Raw genomic sequence first — 22,124 nt, 5'->3', positions numbered from 1 at the left:
GGCAAGTCAAATGTACTTTAAGCAATATATCTCAAATGTATTTTAAGCGATTTAGATACAGAGGATAACCACAAAATCCTTGGTGCTCAATATCATCTTAAGATTACCAATTAGACTGTGTACGTATTTATGTAAATGAAAACTAATTACCTATTCAGATTCCTACTTCATAAGCATAAGCTGAATTAACAACCCACATCCCACATTTACAAAACTAAATTACATGCACAACATATCCAGTGCATTCTTCACAGCGGTACGAGCAGACTCCATCATCTTTGTAACACAATTAGTTCATAACCAAGGATTTGTAGGGGTAAGGAATGGATGCTAACTTTCATACCGTTGTATATGTGTGTGTGTATATATGTGGATCTCTATAAGGGTTCATACTACTGCAGATTAAGCAACTTATTAGACATAAATGCTCCTAATATTTGCTTACTTCCTATTAAAAAAGAAACACAGGCGCGCCAAGGCGCGCGCAAAGTACTTGTAGGATACCAATGATACACCATACATGTTTCATCCATCCATTCATCAATATATATACCGTGCAGATATACTACAATTGTTACTAAGCACTTTGCAGAAGATGCTAAGCTTACCAACACATATATACTAGATGCACAACGGGAGAAATTTGAGGATGCGCCAAACACAAACAGAATATAAATTTCATCTCTCAATATACACGTCGATCTTAGATATAGTATACTATGCTTACCCTTTTGGGGATTCTAGTTCATTATATATAATCAGTAACCAGTTTCACTACTCATGAGTCATGACTTGTCTTGTTGAGTTAATAAGATACTCTTCTTCAACCTTGGCCACCGCCACCTCCAGAGCCGCCGCCAACAGCTCCGCCGGCTGACCCAACTCCACTGCCCGCTCCACCTCCGCTACTACCATTCGCGTTCCCGTACCCTCCGCCGCTCCCGACCGCGTTGCCGGAGCGTCCAACGCCACTGCCACCACCGGAACCACCGCCGTCGTTTCCCCCACCCGCACCTCCGCCGCCGCCGCCACCACCACCACCCGTGCCAACACTCACTCCACCACGGCCTATGTGAACACCGACACCGCCGCCGCCGCCGCCTCCGGCATGCACGCCGCCGGCGCTGACCGCACCGCCACCGCCCGCGCCGACCGCACCGCCACCGCCCGCGCCGATGCCAACATCAACCCCGCCGTGTCCTACGTTGATGCCGACGCCAGCGCCGGCTCCGCCTCCCACGCTCGCGCCGCCGCCGCGGGCAGTGCCGGCCCCGCCTCCGAACCCACCGCCGATGCCAATCGACGTGTCGTGCCCGCCGTGGTCGATGCTCACGCCGAAACCGCGGCCGCCACCCTCCCCGCTGCCGGCCCTGATGGAAAAGGATTTGCTCTCGTTGACGACGGTGTTGGTGGTGTCGTCGGCGAGGAGAAGCCTTGCATGGGTAAGAGGGAGAAGGAAGGAGCACGCTAGCAAAACTGAAATGGCCAGGCGACCAGTGGAGCTCGCCATGGGAGTGTGCATGGAAGAATGGTGCAGCTTCAGTTTGCTGCATGCACTAGTCAGGAGGGAGCAGCTTTATATAGAACTAATAACCAGTTCTGCTGAGTGATTCTGCACGAAGTAATCTCAAAAGGTGATCGTAGTGAGCTGGGAAGCACGCAATGCCATGTTGAGAGGTGAAGTGGACCACATGGCTATGAGAATAATTGCTAGGCGTACGTACTTGTTTAGCCTTGTAGGAATGTAAATTTTTTAATTTAGGCTACCAAAAGTCATGCATGTTTAATCAGCTTCGCTTTGGGGATTAAGTTTTCAAGTTTTCAGTTCTCTGCATGTTTGAAAGTCAACAGTTTGTTCTTACACCTTCGGTTCAGATCACGTACCGAAAGCAAAACTTGGTTTCAAAAATACAAATTTTCATGGTCTACATGCAAATAGGAAATTTAACTCGACTTGCTATTGTATGCGCCACAAGAAACTTTGGTACCTGAAATGATTGTGTTGAATTTGTGGATTGATTTGCACGCATAGGACTGAAAATATATAGTAGAGTTTACAACTTTTTCAGTGATGCATTGTTTTTATTTGAGATTTTTTACAACTTATTACTTATGTGGTGCACTTGGCTAGTTACGATATACATGTACACTTGAGTATGGACAGAAATCCCAAACATGGGTGTATACCAAGCAATTCCATTGCATGTCGTATTCGAGGAAAGGAATAGGGAATATGTTGCTTTGATCTTTAGAAAACAGGGATGCAACGGTTCACACGTACTTTGATCATTCAGAATGCAAAGTTTTCCCATACTTTGCAGCTCAAATTCCCTGCTTCCACATTTGCTTTCTGTTCCAGTTGCTTTGCAGCTGTGACAACTCTCGATCGAATCTGTTCGGCTGGAAGATCCATGTTAAGCTAAGCACCTCTGGATGCCTCCAAGTTGACACATTTGCAACCAACTGTTTTTAACAGGTTTCAGTCTATGTGCACCTCTCTCTCTCTCTCTCTCCAAGAAAAGCTAAGTGCGTGTGCGCGCTCCCATTTATTATATGTTGAAGTGGTTTATCGATTTCCTATCTAATCAGCCCGTGTTGACTTGTCTGTGCTTCTAACATTTGTGCTCCCTCTCCATTCCAAATTATAATTTGTTTAACTTTTTTATCCCAAGTTTTCACTCGTCTTATTCAAAAAATTATGCAAAATATTACTTTTTTTTATTGTGGCTTGCTTTGTTAATAAAAAATCTTCAAGAATGACTTAAATTTGACTTTATTTGCATAATTTTTTTTGAATAAAATGAGTGATCAAACTTGGGTTAAAAAATTCGATTGAGGCGTGGCAAGTCGGGGCTACCATTTAAACAAGGCCTAATTGTGGGGCCACTGCTAATTAAATTGTTTATCTTTATTCTTTCTCATTAATGGATATTCTAATAGAATGCATATGAACACTTTTCAATCTTTATTCAATTTAATCAGGTTAGTCAATTTAGATGCAAAGTTATGGGACTACTTTTTTTTACTAATGGTATATGTGGTAATCTAGAATTTTAGATGCAAATTTAGAGGGTTACTTTGGATTATTTTTCGTAATTGTAATCCTCCAATTTAGATTTAGTGTTATACAGTTGTTTTAGACTATTTTTACAAATTGAATACTCCTTTTGATGCAATGGTATTTCTGTTTTCACTATGAATTTCTAGATTTTCACCGCTTTGAAAATAGGAAGTAACGAAATTTGATAAGAAAAAAAAGAAATTAAAGCATGCTCTTGTGGTGGAATCTGCCCACTCCGTTTCGAGTCTTTGATAAGTGTGTCGGTCCATACTTTGTTTCCAAAAGAATATATCTCGAAAAGGAAGTACTTCCTCCGTTCCGTTCCAAATTATAAATCATTTCAAAAATCTTGGAGAGTCAAACCATCTCAAAGTTTGACCAAAATTATAGAGAGAAATATAAAGATCTATAACATCAAATAGGTGTACTATGAAATTATAGTTAACAAATAATCTAATGATACTTAATTGGTATCATAAATGTTATTATCTTGTCATAAATTTGGTCAAATTTTAAAAACTTTGACCCTCCAAGATTTTTGGAATGACTTATAATTTGGAACGGAGGGAGTAGTCTGCAATTTGAGGCCCACAATAACAATCCAATTTATCCCGAAAATGTTTAACCCTTATCACTTCTAGCGGAGCTAGAAATTTGCAGTGTACTTACTCCGTTCTAAAAAATAAGTTATTCTAAGATTAAAAATTTATCTAAAATACTAGTTATCTTATTTTATTTAGAAAATATATGTGCATGTAAGAATTAATTAGTGTCCCATATGAGTAATAAATAGGAGCAAATATAATTTTTTATCTTTTTATTAATTTATTCTAGAATTCTTATGATGACTTTTTTTTATGGAGGGAGTACTTGTTTGAACTCCCCGAGTGAACTCCGCGAGTCACCGTGCCCTCTGCGCAAGGAAGGGAAAGAAGCAAGAAGTTTTTTTTTTTTCTCGTGCACATAAGTCGAGAAAAAATCTCACATGTATGAAGTGCTAAATAAAATCTATTTGTAAAATTTTTTCAGAGATGTGTATAATTTTTCGCGATAAATCTAATAATGGTAATTAATTAATAATTGGCTATAGTGATGCTACAATAACCATCTTCTAATTACACGATCAAAGGCTTCATTAGATTCTTTAGATTTCTAGCGCAGGAGTTTTGGAGTTAGTTTTACAAACTGACTTTGTTCGACATCGTAATTAACAGTCAAAGTTTCTCGGCTTTGTGTGCATCTTCTTCAACACGGCCAAAATCCAGCAAAATCTTACGCGGCTTGGCCGGAGAACAAACCCCTCCAATTCAAAATTTGGATGGCCACGCTCTTCTCGCCTCCGGCGGCGGCTCGTCTCGCTCCTCTGCTCCGCCGCCTCAACCCCAACCCCTCCCTCAGCCTCCACGTCCTCTGCCCCCAGATGGCAAGAGCCCCCACCTCGCCCCCTCGAGCCATGTCCTCCGTTCCCAACCTCCGTCTGTTGTCGTGGGACAGCGCCGACGACCCGCTGGATTTCAGCGCGGTCGCCGCCACCGTGTTCTTCCCGCTCTTGCAGCGCGCGACGGAGCGGGATCGCGCGCCGTCGCCGGAGTTCGTCGAGGTGCGCGCCGCCGCGGGCAAGCGGGCCGGCGGCGCGGCGGAGGGGACGAAGCGGGACCGCGCGCCGTCGCCGGAGTTCGTCGAGGTGCACGCCGCCGCGGGCAAGCGGGCCGGCGGAGCGGTGGAGGGGATGAAGCGGAAACGCTCGCCGTCGCCGGATGTCTTCGAGGTGCCCGCCGCCGCGGAGAAGCGGGCCGGCGCGGCGGCGGAGTGGATGAAGCGGAAGTGTGCGCCGTCGCCGGAGGTCGTCGAGGTCCCCGCCGCCGCGGAAAAGCGGGCCAGTGGTGCGGCGGAGGGAGAGGAGACGGCGCGCGCCGCCAAGAAAGGTATATTTAGGGGTTCCCTTTTTTGTGTGCATTACAAGATTTGTTTTCCCCCTTCATCCGTTGATGGATGCGCCGACAAATTGCTTCCCCCATGTCGCTTCCAGGGGGATTGTTGCTTGGGCTAGTATTGCTGTATTACTTGATTCTTTTTACTGGGCTTTGTTTATTGCCATCGAGTATCACACTGCAAGATTAGATTTTTGGAGGGCATGTATCCTTCACTTTGGTTTGTGGAGACCTGGGGGAATGTGGAGACATCTATGAGCTACAATCAGTGAGAAGTATGCAATGTGATATCGTAATGTTCCTGAATCCTAGTTATACTCAAGGTTTCACCGATCAATATAACAAACTTCTCACCATAATCAAAGAATTCGAGAGTATCTAAGGAAGTGCAGATATATTAGCGATAAATTGAATTGTCACTATAATTTTTTGCATCTGGTGTGGCGAAGATGTTGAATATGGGTGTATGAGGGATCAACATTATTACCTCTAATTCAGGGTGCTGTTGATTTGCTGAGTTGTTAATTTGGTCTCCAGTTCTCTAACCATTTTCATGTCACTTACTGAATTTCCTTCCTTTTATGCTCCACAGCTTGATGCTTGGACTGTGTGATCTATCTTTTGTTAATATGCTGCATTTTTACTTATTTACAAGTTGTTTGCATATATTTTGGACATATGTATTTTTATCATGTCCTATTATTCTTTTTCAAAATTGCAACAGTGTTGCACATGCCTATGCCATCCCCAACTTCTGCTATTGAGGGCATTGTGTATTCATTATTTTGCTCACCTATATTATAGTTAACTACTGACCTGAAACTTGCAAAATCGGAACTTATATATATCTGTTTTCTTTTAGAAGTTTCAATTGGGAGCTTATATAGCTTTAGTGGGTCCTTTAGGTCATTACTTTTCTTATCCACTAAATGTTGGTGACAATGGCAAATGTTTTTTGATGAGAAATCATGGCACCATCTTCTACTGACTGAAAATCTGTTCTGTCAGGGCTATACATATTTTATGATTATTTTGAAGTGATTTCACTATTTTTATTTTTTGCATCATTGCGTATACTGATCTTATAAAAAAATGTTTATCACATCTTTCTGATTAAAAAGATTAAAAAATAGCAAACAAATTTATGTATGCTAGTAGCTGAGTTCATCTTTCATATCTGTTATCCTAATTGTCTGACACTGATAACTAAATGACTGTTGCATAGGAAATTCAAATAGTCATTTAGATAAGAAGATTGTCAAAGTTATGACATACAATGTCTGGTTCCGTGAGGATTTGGAGCTGATTAGAAGGATGAATGCTATTGGAGATCTTATTCAGCATCACAGCCCAGACCTTATTGGCTTCCAGGTCCATAAATTTAAAGTTTTAAACTATTCATTATTTACTTTCCTCTTCTAAATGGGCATCAGATATTCATATTTGGAACTGCAGGAAGTTACTCCTAACATATATCTGCTGTTCGAAAAATCTGATTGGTGGCAAGCATACAAATGCTCATTGTCACATGAGGAGGCCATGGGAAGACCATATTACTGCATGCAGGTATAAACCGTTTCTCAAACTTAGTAGTCTATTACAATTTCTCAGAGTCACCGTATTTATAACATGGAAAGACCATATTTTTGCACTCAAGTTTTAAAATACCTTGTTGTATGGCTGCACTCTATTTATAACATGCGGGCTAGGGTTATCCTTTGATGGACACACAGAATTCATGCCATGTTTTTAATACTGGATTTAATTGCTATTTAAAATGTTTGGTTGCTACCTCAAGATTTTTCCGTAATCTGAGCTAAATCTCCATTCCAGTTCAGGATATTAAAAACATTAAATGTACCTGGGTTTTAATACAATGTGAGGTAAATCACTGTCTGTCCCTTCAGGGTGTTAGAAAGCTTTAGGCATTAGCTCTGTTACTGTAATACCCTCATGTCCATTTGTACTTAGCATTAGCTTATTATGACTATTCAGGCATACAACAGAAGATACACATGGCTAACCAGACTCTGATTGGTTTCTTGCTCATATCACTAACATACCCACATATGTTGTCTTTTACATGCTGAGGCATTTGACTTTGAATTGTACGACATTTTTATGCAGTCTTTGGTGCCTGAACTTTGCACATCTAGAAATGCTAATGTTTCTGCATTTTGTTGTTCTCAACCGTTTCCGGTTGAAGACTGTATATCCTGCTTTCTGTCATTTACTCTTTTCTTTCATAATGTTATTTTGTTGCAAATAAATTCAGATGAGCAAATTGCCTGTGGAGTCATTTAACTGCAAACCATTCTCTAACTCACATATGGGAAGGGAGTTGTGCACAGCTGACGTCATTGTTGGAGGTTTGATCAAGTTGGTGATGGCCACAAGCCACCTTGAGAGCCCATGCCCTGGACCTCCTACTTGGGATCAGATGTTCAGCAAGGAAAGGGTGGCTCAGGCAAATGAATCTTTGAGAATTCTGGGAGCTTTCCGCAATGTAATATTCTTTGGAGACATGAACTGGGATGATAAAGGAGATGGACCCTTCCCCCTACCAGATGGGTGGATCGATGCTTGGGCTGAGTTGAAGCCAGGCGAAAATGGCTGGACATACGACACGAAAGCAAATGCCATGATATCAGGTAACCGCAAGCTGCAGAAGAGGCTTGACCGGTTTGTGTGCAAGTTGCCAGATTTCAAGGTCGACAGCATTGAGATGATTGGGAAGGAGGCGATACCGGGTATCACATACATTAAGCAGAAGAAAGTCCGGCAGGAGATCCGCCAACTGGTGCTACCTGTCTTGCCCAGCGACCACTACGGGCTTGTTCTGACTATCAGCTCAGTCTGAAGAGATGTGATTATGGTAAAGAAACTACTGTCTAGTGTAGGGCCTCTTTTGTAAATAGGTATTAGGTAGTAGCATATCATGTCCCATGGAAGCATCATGGTGATTCTGGTGGATGCTTATGCACAATTGTAGACATAGGATCATCCTGGTGCCCCCGATTTTGTCCAGCTCTGCTAAGGAGGCACCCGTATGCTATGTAAATATACGGTACCTGGTGGCTTATTGCTTGACATGTTGATACCCATTGCTTCGCTGATCCTGTGGATTTTGCTTTGCTGAAAGTGTTCTGGCGACATTTCTCGCTGTTGGACTTGGATTTTTGTCTCAACGCCTAATCAATCTCTTTGCATTCAGTGATGAAAGTGAGCGATCCTGACATGCATCCAGTAAAATTGGCTCACTACCATGCCATGTGTGAAGGCTAAGATTGGGATGCTGGTGGTGGTAGGTGTGTTGGGACTTTTTAGAACGGTTGCTGGGTAGAGGAAGAGAATCACTTGGCCTGGATACATGGGATGCATTTGGTAGTTACACAATATTTGTGGTTTTGAGTGGCTTCACCGCGAGCAAACAATCGCTTAAATTTCACGCTAAACATGCGTGGCCATTTTTACATACTACTATACTATATTTGTGCACGTATTATACTAGTTTAATCTTCACAACGTGCTGGTAGAGAGACCAACCTTTTCTGACCGAGGGCCGACGTTCTAGACGGCGGCGAGGATGCAGCATGGTGGTCGTGCAGCTAGCGACCTAGCGTAGCGTAGCTGTTTCGTACCAGCAGGCCGTTCATCCTCTGGCCGGCAATGGCAGATCGGGTAGCTGCCAAGCAAGGACACGACGGTGGCGCCATGGTGTGGCACAACAGAGCCATGCACGCATGGTGTCTATAAGTAAATGACCGCCACGACCATCGATTCGCATAATGGCTTTCGTCTCCATGGCCGCATCGATGCCTCGCGCCGTCTTCATCGCCTCTCTGGTGGCGGCCCTCGCCATGGCTGCCGCCGGCGGGGCAGCGGCGGCGCGCGGCGGCCGCGTCATCCACCTGCGCTTCTACATGCACGACATCACGGGCGGTCCCGGCCAAACGGCGGTGCAGGTCGTCAAGGGCCCGGGGCCGGCGCACCCGGCGATGCCGGGCTCCCACTTCGGCGACACGACGGTGATCGACGACGCCCTGACGGAGGGCGACAGCGCGGCGTCGCGGCCGCTCGGGCGCGCGCAGGGGGCGTACACGCTGGCGTCGCTCGGGGAGCCCGTGCTGTGGGTGTCCATGACCGTGGTGCTCACGGGCGGGGCCTACAACGGCAGCACCATCGCCGTGGTCGGCCGGGACGACGTCTCGGCGAGCGTCAGGGAGCTCGCGGTGGTCGGCGGCACCGGCGCGTTCCGGAGGGCCACGGGGCACGTGCTGTGGCGGACGGCCAGGATGGAGTCCAGGGACCACATGGTGCTGGAGCTCGACGTCTACGCCACCGTGCCGGGCGCGAGCCCGCCGCCGCCTCCGCGCGCCGCCGGCGCCGTGCGTCAGGAGGGCCTCAACCTCTTCAACCTATAAATTGACATGGTTTTGATTTTGGCCACGAACGCTAATACGCTATGGTCCATCGTGTAAAACTGTTCCAAGTTCGGCATTTCTCGGTAAAAAGCAGTAATTGGTTATTACTGGTGGTGGTGTTGTTGGATCGGGAGTTCAAAACCAATGTAAGTTAATTTGTGTTGAAATCAATAAAATTTGAGTGATTCGATTGAAGTGAACGACCGAGTAAAGTCGTTGGCATCGCCGGTAAAATTAAGTTCCCTTAGACCTTGTTCGGTTGCGCCTGGAATGGCCCGGCACGAGGCCCATTCTGGCCGGATTGGAGCGGCTCGTTTCCACTAGAAAACCTCGCGGCTTTGCCGTGAGTGGCCAGTGGATGTACCCGTCGGACATTTTTTTTCCGTGTACGATGTAGAAGCACTTTGAATTTTGAGAAACTTTTTTATGAATCACTTTTTTTTTAAAAGATGTTTTGGTTGAATGGGTGATTTATCATAGAGCTTTGTATTTCTAAATTTGCTCTGTAGCGGCGGTAGGTTTTGGAATTTTTAGTAACCTTTATACTGAATGGTTTTAAATTATAAGACTTTCATTTGAGCGGGTTTGGGCATGAAGGCCTGTTTGATCACTTTCATTTGAGTGGGTTTGGGCATGAAGGCCGCGTCTGCCAACCTCTGAGCTTTTTTCTCAATGTTTCTCCGCACGCGCCAGAAATTGAATGGTCACCAAAAAAATATCTCCTCTAGAAACATCGTGGCCTTTCTCGGCAGCGGTTGCTCCTCTCCGGGCCGAGCTGCATTTGTTACATTATTGGCATCCATTTCTTTTCACGAAGTAGAACATATACTTAAGCAGTCCTATCCAGTGTGATAGATAAGCCTGAAGTAGTCCTGAGATTTGACTAACTACTGACTACACAGACTGACTTCTACCTAATGTATGCTCTATCCTACACATCGTAAGCACCCGACCAGAAAGTCAAAGGAGAAGCTTATACAGATACTTGATGTGCCGTAGATGGGTTCTTTCGTAATCTCTAGGAAATGGTTCTTTTATTGGCAAAGCAGGAAAAGCAAAAAAGGAACAGATCGAGCTTGAGGTAGACTTGCTTCCGGATAGAAGATACTCTTATTGGCAGTCTGATCTTATTCCCGAACCTAGGTACTTGACCAATGAAAGAAGAGAAGGTAGCCTAAAGGTTACCGAATCCAAAGTTTGTTCGGTTCAAACAGGAGGAGAGGAGTACGCATCCCGTGCCAACTACATAATGCCTGATGGCCAAACAAGGCTTCTGACTACGAAAGACACCACCCCAGCAGGGAAAGGCGTGAAGCGTAAAAAGCAGGTAATCTGGAAGTCCGGTAGTAATCGAAGTAATCCGTCAAGGCGAGCCAAAGAAGGGTCTCAGGAACCGATAAATCTGAGAATTGGCAATCCAGAAGTGGGCGCCGGCGGCCCCCTCGTCCCTGCCCGTCCGTGGCCTCCTCCGCATCCGCCTCCCTCTTCGCCCTGGCTTCATCCGGCTTCGCCTCCCCGAGTTCGCGTCCGGCCGGCCGCTGGCTGACGACGCTGTCAGGAGCTGGGGCCGGCTCGAGGAGACCAATGTGACAGAATCGTCAAGTTAAAAGGTTTAATTAAGCATAATGGCCATCATTTGAACGTATCAGATGTATTAGCTTAATTAAGTGTAACTTGACAGTCTGTTTTCAACCCACATGCCGATCGAAACACACCAGAAGTCTCGCACAACGGCGAGCACAAACGGTACCAGCATAATATAATTTCACAAAAATAGATAATAACATAAATATTTACAAAACAGCTTTAAATTTAGAATTTACATAAAATAAATGACAGCAGCGGAAGAGAATATGATCTGAGAGAAGGAAATTTGATTGAGAACCAATAAAACAAAACGATAACTATGAACACGTGAGGACGTCACATCGAGCCCACTGATGCGAATCCTGGTTAGCTTCTATAACTGAAACAGGGTAAACAACAAACCCTAAGTATACTAATATACTCAGCAATACTTACCCGATTTTTGGGTATACTTATCCCACATATCTAGACATGCAAAGCTTTCTGGCTGGTGGATTTATTTGCAGAAAAGCATCTAAGAGTAGATCCTTAATTTCAAGATTTTAGCTCCAAATTATAGTTATAAAGTTGCTACACATCTATGATTTACAGATCTATAACAATCAATGTGAAAACGTAATTGATTAAATAACATCAACATGTATCATATCATTTCGTTTTATTTCCTTACTATGATGTGACTCGGAGATCAAGGTGCTCATGTCCGAGAGCGACTGACGGCGAATCGATCTGATTTAACCTTGCAAGGTGGACCTAACCAACACGGCATGTATTAGTCCCGTCGGACCATACGGACCAACCCTTCCCCTCCCCGTCTCGAACTACAGAACCGCCCCACCTACATATAGTCAGCCGGGCTCAACGAGAGACCACCAAAAGTAAACATATGCATCCCAATTTCTCCGCGACTACCCGACTCGCCCTAAGGGGTGGTGATGAAGTTCTGTACTTTCGAAACGAGGCAGTACTAGGCTTACCGGTTTCGACTACCTCCTACTCCCGGCATGCAGTTAGTACAATTCAAACCTGATCAGCAGGGCCAACAACGGTACGGTCCTCAATCGACACAGACTAGGCTAAGACACCAGGAACCCTGTCATGTTGCCATACCTATATCTCATCACCATTCCCCCGTCCGGTCTCAAATTTTCATTCATTCCATATTGCATTCCATATCTCATATACTGGAATATAAAGATAACTATAAATCTCGCGAGTAACCGAAAATTACTCGACTTTTGCCCTATAGCTCGCGAGTGACAGGAAATCACTCGACTTCTACCGAGACTTATTTAAGCATAGCAGTGCTATCGACCTATCTATACTAGTATAAGACCAAGGGAACTTAGGGATCATGCAATTAAGGTTTCAGACAACTTCTAAAAACATAATGCACAAGTAATACACATATAATAATTTATAATTTAAAATAGTAGGTTATGCACCGGGGCTTGCCTGGGATTAACACTAGGTCAGTGTTTGTTAGATGACACTCGCTTGGCGAGTATTCCGGTCCAAGCATGTACTCCTGATTCTTTGCCTCTTCTGGATATGTCCACCAAACATCGTCTTCGTGTTCGGTTCCAATATCATGTCCTTCACGTGGTTCATCTATCGTACCTAAATGAGGTGCAATAATGCATATGTATAAATGCATGAAAGTACAACGCGCAAAGCATTCATAAAAGTGCAACACACTATATAATATATCATTTGATATTAAAGAAAAGATGAATCGCACTTCGAAAAGAGCATAATTATCATAAACAAATGTATCAATAAATGATCATCTAAAACCAGCACTTACAGACATTGCTCTGAGTAGGGCCGGAAACGAGCCGAGCCGAGCAAGGCTTGGCTTGGCTCGCTTCGGCTCGGCTCGCTTCGGCTCGGTCGTGTAGCGAGCCGAGCCTGGCTCGGCTTGGCAATTTCACGAGCCCATAGAAGAGGCTCGGCTCGGCTCGTTATCGGCTCGCGAGCTGGCTCGAGCCGGCTCACGAGCCACAACAGTCCATTGCATTACAGAGCAGTTTTTGTAGGAAAAATGCAAACGACAAAGGCTAGAATAAGGCAAACAACAATGTTCTTTAAGTCTTAACAGCAAGGTTCTCTTAGCCCCACTAATTAAGTTCATGAATGTAACAGCAAGGAAAAAAGAAATAAAGTTCATAACAGAATGTAGCTTTGGTGGGCTGGCCGCTGGCAATTTGGGCTGGTTGCTTGGTTTGGCCTCAGCTCGCGAGCCGGCTCGGCTCGGCTCGGCTCGGCGTTTTAGCGAGCCGAGAAAAGAGGCTCGGCTCGGCTCGGCTCGTTCCAAGCTCGCGAGCCGCTCCGAGCCGAGCCGAGCCGCACCGAGCCCGAGCCGAGCTTCGAGCCGCGAGCTTTTTTTCCAGCCCTAGCTCTGAGCTATAGCACTATTTATTTTGTCAGACTAAAATAAAGTCATATTTATTACTACTTAACGGTCATTTTAATTACAAAGCCAAGCTAGAAAATTTGCAAATATTTCATAAAGACAGGTGCTTTGGTTCAAAAATAAATACTACTACTCTAAAGTGGGGTTTTAATTATAAATACAGAGCCTATAGTTTGGATGATTTTTAATAGCTTCTATAAAGTACTATAGTTAAAAACAACATCGTTGATGCAAAAAGGAATAAAATGCACCGGATAACACTTATAGCTCCTATGATCCTGTAAGGATGCAAAACTGATGTATGTTACATAATTAAAGTCTTGAACTAAGTCTCATGATTTTTATCCATAGGGATTTATTTTTAATAGAAGAAACATTAAAGCATCAACATTAAATCATTAACTCATGTATACATACACCAAATAAATCTAACACCTTTGCCACAGCATATGCATCACATGAACAACCTACCATAAAAATTTCATAGCAAACGGAGCAATATAACTATAAATATAAATTTATTCCTAACAAATATAAATAAAATTATAGGACAATATTTTTCTACTAACACATGTCATATTATGTACCCATTGCATAGATATACTAAGAAGGATTCCAAAACATCTTTATTTTCTATTTTATGATTTTTCCATGATTTACTATAAATTTTCAAAATTTACAGCCACTTAAACTAATATTTAAACTAGAGCAAAAAACTATTTAAAAACTGAAGATCAACCTGTAAGAAAAGTTGTAAATATTAGAACAAGGAATCCAACAAAATTTTTTTTGCATTTTTTTGATTTTTCTATGATTTTATGCGAATTTTAGAAGCTTGCAGCTAAATTATGCATAAAAGAAGAGACTACTTTACAGCAAGGCCCCTGAACTTTTCTAGAATTGCGCAGCACTACTTAGGACTATTCAAATGAGTCACAGCCTTTGCAGAGAACACCCTGCACTTTTACCTATTCATGCACGAAGCCCCTGGCCAAAGAAAACAGGGGAGGGCGGCGCTTGGCGGCCGGATTCCGGCGAGGGAGCTCGCCGGCGGCGTGGGCTAGGGTAGTGTCGGTGTCCCGACCCGGGGGCCCGGATCCCAACTAGTAAATGCTGCGTATTTCCTCGCCCCAGATGATGATGCAAGAGGCAATCACAGTAACGCACGGTTTATCCTGGTTCCGGCCGCGGGGCCGTACATCCAGCAAAGGGGGTGTGCGAGGGCACTGTATTATCTTGCACCCGGAGTGCTTGTAGTAGGGGATACAAGCGAGGCGAGAGAGGGAGGGAAACTCCCAAGTCTCTGCTAGAAGTGGAGTCGGTTGAGATGAGTGCTCAGTAGTCCATGAACGTCCCCTTTGAAGAGAGAAGCCAGAGAGCGAGAGACCAACCTGGCTAAAGGAAGCCCACCTCCTCCTTTTATAGTCACAAGGAGGGGCGGTGCACATGAGCAGGGGCGTGGAAGTCGTCGTTTTCCCCTAAATTGCGGGGGTACAGTGGTCGGATACTGTAGGAAGTATACTGTGGGAAGGCGGCGCGCGTCGCTGTCGTCCTGGATTTTGTCCTTGGTCCTGCGAAGATTGTGCCGGTCGTACTGCAGTGTCCCGACGGTAGTAATGGCGCGGGACGGCCCCGGACCCCCTGGTCGGAGTGCGGGCGTGCACACTAGAAGGTCCGGGGGACACGTGGAGGTCCCGGATCTCTGAAAAGGGGGGAGGTCCGGGACTCCGACCGTGTGTGCTGAGCGCCTCTCCCGGAAGGACACATGACGTCGCCGGACTCCTTCCCTAGTGGGAGGTGAGTCCGGATGGTTGGTGTCGGCAGAACAGTAACGGGAGCAGTGCCGGGCCCGTCTTGTCCCGCATCGCAGATCCCACAGTGTTGCTACAGCAACTGGGGCGGCGGAGCGGTGACCGAAGTCAGCAGATGGGACCCCGGTCCCATCCACTATGGGAGTGGCAGTCTGACGCCGCCTGTCCTGGGTGCCGTGGCGGAGTGGCTGGCATTTAATGCCTTCGTACGGCGAGCGGTTGGGCGGCGGGGCCGTTTGTCCCTTGCGCCGAGAGGCGGCCTCGAGCGAGGCGGAGATGAGTCACCGCTCGAGGGTAGATCCGCTACCCTCGAGCGAGGCGGAGGTGTGTTGCGTGATCGAGGGTCTCGAAGGGAGCCCTCGAGCGAGGCGGAGTTTGTCCAGCGGGCCCTAGAGGAACCCTCGAGCGAGGCGGAGATCGTTTCGCGGGTTCGAGGGGGATGCGAATGGGCCGCACGCTGGGCTCCTTTGAGTCCTTTCCTTTTTTCCGGATAGGAAGCAATCCGTGGGCCTTTGTGGGCCCAGTTGCCTTAATAGGTGTTTGTGTTTTTTAAAGCGATCTTAGTACCCCGATTAGGGTGTCCCTAATTGTGGTACCCGACAGTAGCCCCCGAGGCTTTGGTCGAGTCAGAGGATTCGGCCAAAGGGTGATTCGGCGATTTCCCCTTTGAAGTGATCAGTCAATGCCGCGCACCCACCAGATGCGCCTGAGCGCCTACTCGGTGGATGTGACAACACGCCGGTCGGGGTAGTGCGCCCACGGGGGGAGTACTTCGAGGCGTGCGCCTCTTTGTTTGTTTGTTTGAAGGACAAGACGTGTCCGCGTGCTGAGGGGGGCCAAGGTGACGACGGCACCTGCTGCTTGGCAGCTGGCGCTTTCGTCGCGCTGTCCCACACTCAGGGCCTTGGCCCTGCCTTCCCTGGTTGCCTTGCAGCGCACTGTTCGAGGGCAGTCGGCTTGAGCCGATGCTGTGCCGCCTAGCGTCCAGGGGCTCAGTTTCGCTTTACTTTGTTCAGTTGCGTCTCGGCGCGGTGACCGAGGGCATCCTTTGCTCGTGGAGTGTCGTGTCGTCACGGGCGATACAAGCCTCCGCTCTTCGACAAGCTTGAAGCTTTGTGCCCGGCGCAGCTATAAATAGGGATCGTGTGGTTCCCTTTCTTCCCCAGCCTCCCAGCTCTTTCTTCCAGCATTGCCCAACTCTTGTAATGTTTCTTTTGCCTTTTTGTGACTGCCCCCAGAGGGGGTGGTCTGGCTTTTTTTTAGGCTTTTGGTGCTAGAAGAATGCTTGCGAGCGGTGGGGGAAGACCGGAGCGGGCGTGCGCTCCATCCCTCAGGTTGAGTGGGATCAGCAGAAGAGTGTTGGGCCTGTGGGGTCCTGCTCCTGCGATGTCCCCTAGCCTGAAGGGGGATGGAGATGCTTGACCATGGCATTAGTGCCAGGTTGGGTGGCTGTTCTTTGCATCGTCCCCCCAGGCGACAAGGTTGCCCTCGGGGAGACGGTGCGGAGGGCGCTATCCGCCAGCTCGACCCCCGGCATAGTCTTCGGTGGGGGAGACGCTAGAAGAAGGCTTGCGAGGGAAGCATCCCGCTGGACCCGTGTGATCTGGGGGTTATTCCTCGCATCCCTAGCAGCCAGGCCGTTGCATCAGCCAGGGGCTCGGTGCCCTTCTTCGTCACTCGTTCCTCCCCAAGACAGGGAAAATTGCCACGTAGGTGGCAATGTGTTTGTATTTTTCGATGGCTTCGTGCCGGTAACCCTTTGTAATCTTTATTTGTATTGAGCAATAAAGTCCCCTTTCTCCTCTACGGGGAGGATTACTGAGGGTATAGGGGTGTACAAAGAGTTACGACCCTCGAACATGTGTGAAGTCTCCTCCGCGGGGGCGCGTCAGCGCACCCGCGGGTGTAGCCCTTGAGGCCTTGGAGGAGAGTTTGTGCTCGTCCAAGGGCTATAAACGTTGTCCCACTGGGTAGCTTTACTGGGGCGGCTGCCCAGCATCTTTTTCAGCCGGCATCGACACTTTTTCAGCCGGCCTCGGCACTCTCAGTGCTGGTACAGCGACCCGGCGTTCAGCTTAGCCGTTAGGGGAATATACGCTAATAGCGGGGGGGGGGGGGTTCGGTCATACACGTGGAGCTTCATAATTGACGGTTGTCGATTTATTCGAGGGTGCGGTTTGAACCGTGGTGTGCGAGGAGCCCCTGAGCCCAGGCCCGTGTGAAGGCGTTCAGGGGAACCCTCGACATTGATTACGACCCTCGTCACCCTTCCGCAGGGAGGAGGGGTGAAGCGCACCATGCTACCCCTGCCCGGGCCGCGAGCTATGGCTGCTTCATTGAGCTATTAGCGGGTTTGTTCAAGCGGACGTCCGTGCCCCATTTGATGAGGGTCGGCTCGTGGTCCATAGACACGTCACATAAAACACTTGCAAAGGTTCGCTAGGCGGGGCTCGGACCCATTCGATAGGGTCCGAGGGCTCGATGCTCTCCCTCGATGGGATCCCCCTTCTAGGCACCCTCGGCTGGCCTTGAACACTGCGTAGGATGTCTCAAACTCCGCGTTTGAGGGTAGCTTGTACGGGACATCCCTGCAGTCCCTGACTCTGGTGATTTGGGGTGCCTGTCGAACCCCCTGAAGGGCCAGGCTTCGAAGCCCTGAACAGTAAGGCCTCGAAATGCAGTTCCTTCGAGGGTAAAGAGACCCCTTGAAGGAATATTCCATCGTGATCTGAAAATGTCGCAGAGTCGCGAGCCACGCGCGCGGGTCTTCTGCTGGTGGGGGGGGGGGGGGGGGGCGACGTGGCCCAATTCGTGTGGTGCGGTGTGGGCGCGCCTTTTTAGGCGACAGCCTCGAGCAGACGAAGCGGCGTGGGCGGCGGCTGACGGATGGGATAGCGCAACAGTCGCGCCGCGCCCGCGCGGTTACTGTGCCGCATTTATTGTTGCGTGTGTGCGTGGGAGACTCCGCAGTTGTGGGGCCCATCCATCAGCGATAGCAAAATCTACCACATTCAATGCGGTAGATTTGGGCCGTGGCTGCGGATGCGCCCGTCATGGTGAATAAAGATGAAGAGAAAAGGGATGTTTGGGTTCACCTGGCCATTTGCCTCCATCCTGCTTCGCCTTCTCCGCCTCCGTTGCTTCCTGAACCCGTAGCCAAGAGCGAGGAGGAGGAGGGAGAAGGATAAAGAGAGAGAAAGAGAGAGCCTTAGCCGTTTCGGAGCCTTTGTTCCCGCATCCCCCCTCGACTCGCAGAGATGTCGGACATCCAGGAGCCTTTGCCGTGGGGGAAGTCCTCCGCCACCGTGGCGGTTCTGGCGCAGCTGGTCGCCGACCGGCTGCTGCCGCGGAACCCCGACTCGGGGGCGCCGGTGTGGATTTCCCTGCACCCGGACGAGACCGAGCCGAAGCCCCCGCAAGGCTACATTGTAAGCTTTGTGCGCCTCCACGAGCGAGGCTTCGGCGTCCCCGTCGGCAGGATCATGAGGGCCTTGTGCGAGTACTACGGAGCGGAGCTGCACAACTTCAGCCCCAACGCCATCTCGCAGGCAGCAGTCTTCGTCGCCGTCTGCGAGGGGTACCTCAGGATAGAGGTGCACTGGGATCTCTGGATCCACCTGTTCCGCGACGAACTCTTCGTCGAGAGCGGGCGAGGCCAGCCGAGGCAGTTCGCGCGCGTCGGTGGCCTGACGTTCCACGTGCGCCACTCCCAGAGGAACCTCTACATCCACAGCAAGATGACGACCAACAACGCCGGGTGGAGCCGAGGGTGGTTCTACCTTCGGAACTACCGTGGCGCGCTCCCGGCGTTCACCAACCGGGTCCTCCGGGAGCGACTGGCGAAGTGGGACTGGGGGGTGTCGCCCCAAGCACAGCAGGACAAGCTCGAGGGCCTCACCGATGCACTGGCGCGTTTGGTGAAGAAGGGGTTGACGGCAGTGGCCGTCATCGCGAATTTCCACCGGCAGAGGGTGATCCCTCTCGTGGAGAGGGCCCTGCCGATCTTCTAGCTCACTCCCGGGAGCCAGGTTGAAGGCTCGAGTACGTCAAGCAAGCTTCTCTTCCACACCACCGCCGCTCAAAGGGTGAAGTACGCGGTGGCGGATTTCCCCCAAAATCCCGAGGATCTCTGGAGGATCAAGATGCGCCCCGAGCCGGGGTACATTACTCTAGTAAGTTTTGGCTTCGAACTTGGCGTGCGTCTTGTAGCCCGCTTTTTCTGATTCCTTCTCGGGCGTGCTTTGCAGGGGTTGAGGAGCAGTATCTCGAAGCCCCCGGTCCCGGAACAATGTCTGATCAATCGCCTCCATGCAGAGAAGATGAAAAGGTGGAAGGACGCGGCGGAGGCAAAGGTCGAGAGGAAGAGGAAAAGGAAGGTGAGGCACGACAAGGCGTGCAAACTCGCTCGCGCGGAGGGGAAGCCGCAGCCCGCCACGCCTGAGTCCTCGGAGGAGGACGAAGAGGAGGCCTCGGATGCCAAGGACCACGCTCTGAGGGGCGACGGGGAAGGTGCGGGCGCGAGCCCCCCACCGTTCTACCTGTGGGACGAGGACGAGGGGGAGCCGACGGCGCCGGAAGAGACAAGGGCCGTGGCCTCGGCGCTCCCATCCCTCGAGGGGGCGGAGCGAGAGTCGCCGCCTCTGGCAGGCGGTGAGGAGACGCCTGCGCCCCAGGTGCCGATCCGTGGCGGCGAGGCTGCGGCGGGCGCGGAGTTGTCAGCGCTGCCGGCTTTGAGGCACCAAGCCGACACGAGGGGTGCGCCCTCGGGGCAGCCTTCGAGGGGTGGCTCGGTGACTCGGGCTCGAAGAAGCGCCACGAGGAAGCGGAGCATGAGCGCTCGATCTGGGTAAGTGAATTGGATTTTGTTTTCGTTGCGTGTTTTATGGACTTTCTCGATCCCGTTGTCCTCAACTCGTGTCTCTTGATTTCCAGCCCCGGGGCCGTTCCCAAAGATGCGGTGCAGCTTGCCCCGGCCAAGGCTCTCAAGACCAGGGCACGCAGCACGCCGCACATGGCGCCGCAGCCCCTGCCTGCTGTGGATCTCGAGGCGGCGGCCGCGAGGCTACGGGAGGCCGTGGCTCGAGGCGCCCAGGCGGCGCAGCAAGCCTGGGCGCAGGAGGAGGAGGGTGATGCCGGCCAAAGCGGTGCCGAAGCAGCCGCTCCGGTCGCCGACGCCGAGGAGATCGGCCAAGGCGGTGTGGACGGCGCCGCCCTGGCAGTTACTGGAGTTGAGGCCGGTCAGGGCAATGCGGCTAGCGCTGCCCGACCGGACACAGGAGGAGAGACCGGCGGGGGCGCGCAGGAGCGCCCTGCCGACCATGCTGAGGAGGTGACCCTCGTCTTTGAGCCCTCGAGGGCCGAGGGCGAGGGTGTCGTAGAGGAGGGCACTGCGCAAGAGGCGCCAGGGGTGGAAGGAGCCCCCATCTCGGAGCCCACCGAGGCCCGGGATGAGGGCACCGTCGCGGTAGTGCCCGTGCCAACGGCGCAGGGGGGCGCGACGGCGGTGGAGCTGCCGCACAGCAGCGAAGAGTACGGGGACTCGATGGACATCGACCCCGCTACTGCGGCAAGCGCCGCTGCGCACATCGCCGAGTTCGCGTCGGCCAGCGCGGGCATGCTCGAGGCGGGGACGTCCGAGGGGGGCCCTCTCGGGGCGATCGTCCCGTCCGGGGTCCCCTCGGAGTTCCTTTGCAACGAGCAAGAGGAGGAGGAAGCCTGGAACAAGCAAATGGGCGTGGGTCGCGAGATCTTGCAAGCCCTTGACCGCGCCTTCCAGCTCCACCAGAATGCGGACTACCAAGTCAGCCAGGTAAATACTTCCCCCCCCCCCCCCCCGAAAATTGCTCGGATTCGATTTATCTTTTACGCGTCTTCACCCACGTCCTCCCCTTTGCAGCAGCTGAGGGAAATCTCGCGCGAAAAGAGCGTCGAGATGACCCGGCTGTACTCCCAGATGAGTCAGCTCGGGCAGCACAACGCCGAGCTGGTGCTCAAGAATATTGATGCCAATATGAAAATGGCGGATCTGGGGGCGCGTCAGCAGGCGCTGGAGGAGGAATTGGCGCAGGTTGCCGATGAGCGGGACGCCCAGAAGGCGGCAGCAGAGCAGAAGGCCCGGGACATCGAGGCGCAAACTGCCGAGCTGCAACGCCTTCGGGCGGCGCTCGAGGAGAGAGCTCGCGAGGCTGAGGTGCAGAGCGCTGAGCTGCAGCGCCTCAGCACAACGCTCGAGCAGCAGAAGTCCGAGCTCCTCCATAAAGAGGTGGCCGTGGTTGCGCTCACCGGGACCCTCCGGGAAAAGGGCGAGGCCCTCGAGGGGAAGGAGGTGGCTCTCCAGAACATGGGGGCTGCCCTTAGGGAGAAGGAAGCCTCCTTGTCCTCGCTCGAAGAGGCCGCCCGAGCCCAGAGGGAGGAGGCGCAAAGGAACATCACGGGTGAGTACCTTCAATTTTTCATCGATTTGTTTCTTTTCGTGGCTGACGTTGATTTCCTTTGCTCATAGCTGAGGCAGAAGGTGGCGGACGAGACCGCGGCGAAGGAAGCGGTCCACACCGCGCTCACGGCAGCACAGATGGAGTTTGCTGAGCTGGAGCAGACCGCCGTGAGCGTGTGTCAAGAGCTCGAGGGGGAGGGTGCCGTCTCGGGCAGTTCGGTGATCAGCCGCCTGCGCACGCTAGGTGGCCGGATCGCCGAACACGCCAAGAGCACCTTCCGTCTCGGTGTCCTGCGGGCTCTCGCCGTGGCCTCGACACACTACCTCATGGATCTCCAGAGGGTGTCGTCGGGGTACGTCGTTCCCGATGATGCAGATGCGGACGCCGCGTCGGCCATTATGGACGAAGCTGACGCAACCGCGGAGGAGTTCGCCACCGTCCTCGCCGAGAAGCTCGAAGC

At 50.2% G+C, this 22,124-nt stretch overlaps 3 protein-coding genes across 4 annotated transcripts; 2 read left to right on the top strand and 1 right to left on the bottom strand.

Annotated features, from left to right (window-relative positions):
- Positions 1 to 501: 501 nt before the first annotated feature.
- LOC120648390 (glycine-rich cell wall structural protein 1-like) lies at positions 502 to 1,578 on the bottom strand. 2 transcript variants are annotated; one of them, XM_039925154.1, is made up of 2 exons: positions 750 to 1,578; positions 502 to 718 (listed from the first exon to the last, which is right to left on the bottom strand). In XM_039925154.1, exon 1 carries the CDS (start codon positions 1,520 to 1,522, stop codon positions 824 to 826), a length of 699 nt encoding a protein of 232 aa, XP_039781088.1. In that variant the 5' UTR covers positions 1,523 to 1,578; the 3' UTR covers positions 502 to 718; positions 750 to 823. The 2 variants fall into 2 exon arrangements, with proteins under 2 accessions (XP_039781088.1, XP_039781087.1); XM_039925153.1 differs by having other exon boundaries at positions 502 to 721; positions 753 to 1,578.
- Positions 1,579 to 4,352: 2,774 nt separating this feature from the next.
- On the top strand, positions 4,353 to 8,103 carry LOC120648389. Its single transcript, XM_039925152.1, has 4 exons — positions 4,353 to 4,986; positions 6,218 to 6,363; positions 6,448 to 6,558; positions 7,268 to 8,103. Exons 1-4 carry the CDS (start codon positions 4,380 to 4,382, stop codon positions 7,850 to 7,852), a joined length of 1,449 nt encoding a protein of 482 aa, XP_039781086.1. The 5' UTR covers positions 4,353 to 4,379; the 3' UTR covers positions 7,853 to 8,103.
- A 691-nt stretch (positions 8,104 to 8,794) lies between these two features.
- On the top strand, positions 8,795 to 9,611 carry LOC120648391 (dirigent protein 1-like). Its single transcript, XM_039925155.1, has one exon. It carries the CDS (start codon positions 8,796 to 8,798, stop codon positions 9,414 to 9,416), a length of 621 nt encoding a protein of 206 aa, XP_039781089.1. The 5' UTR covers position 8,795; the 3' UTR covers positions 9,417 to 9,611.
- The last annotated feature ends 12,513 nt before the right edge of the window (positions 9,612 to 22,124 follow it).

This window comes from Panicum virgatum, chromosome 9K (assembly GCF_016808335.1).
Source record: "Panicum virgatum strain AP13 chromosome 9K, P.virgatum_v5, whole genome shotgun sequence".
Taxonomy (NCBI): Eukaryota; Viridiplantae; Streptophyta; class Magnoliopsida; order Poales; family Poaceae; genus Panicum; species Panicum virgatum.
This window is presented reverse-complemented; position numbering and strand designations above follow the sequence as displayed.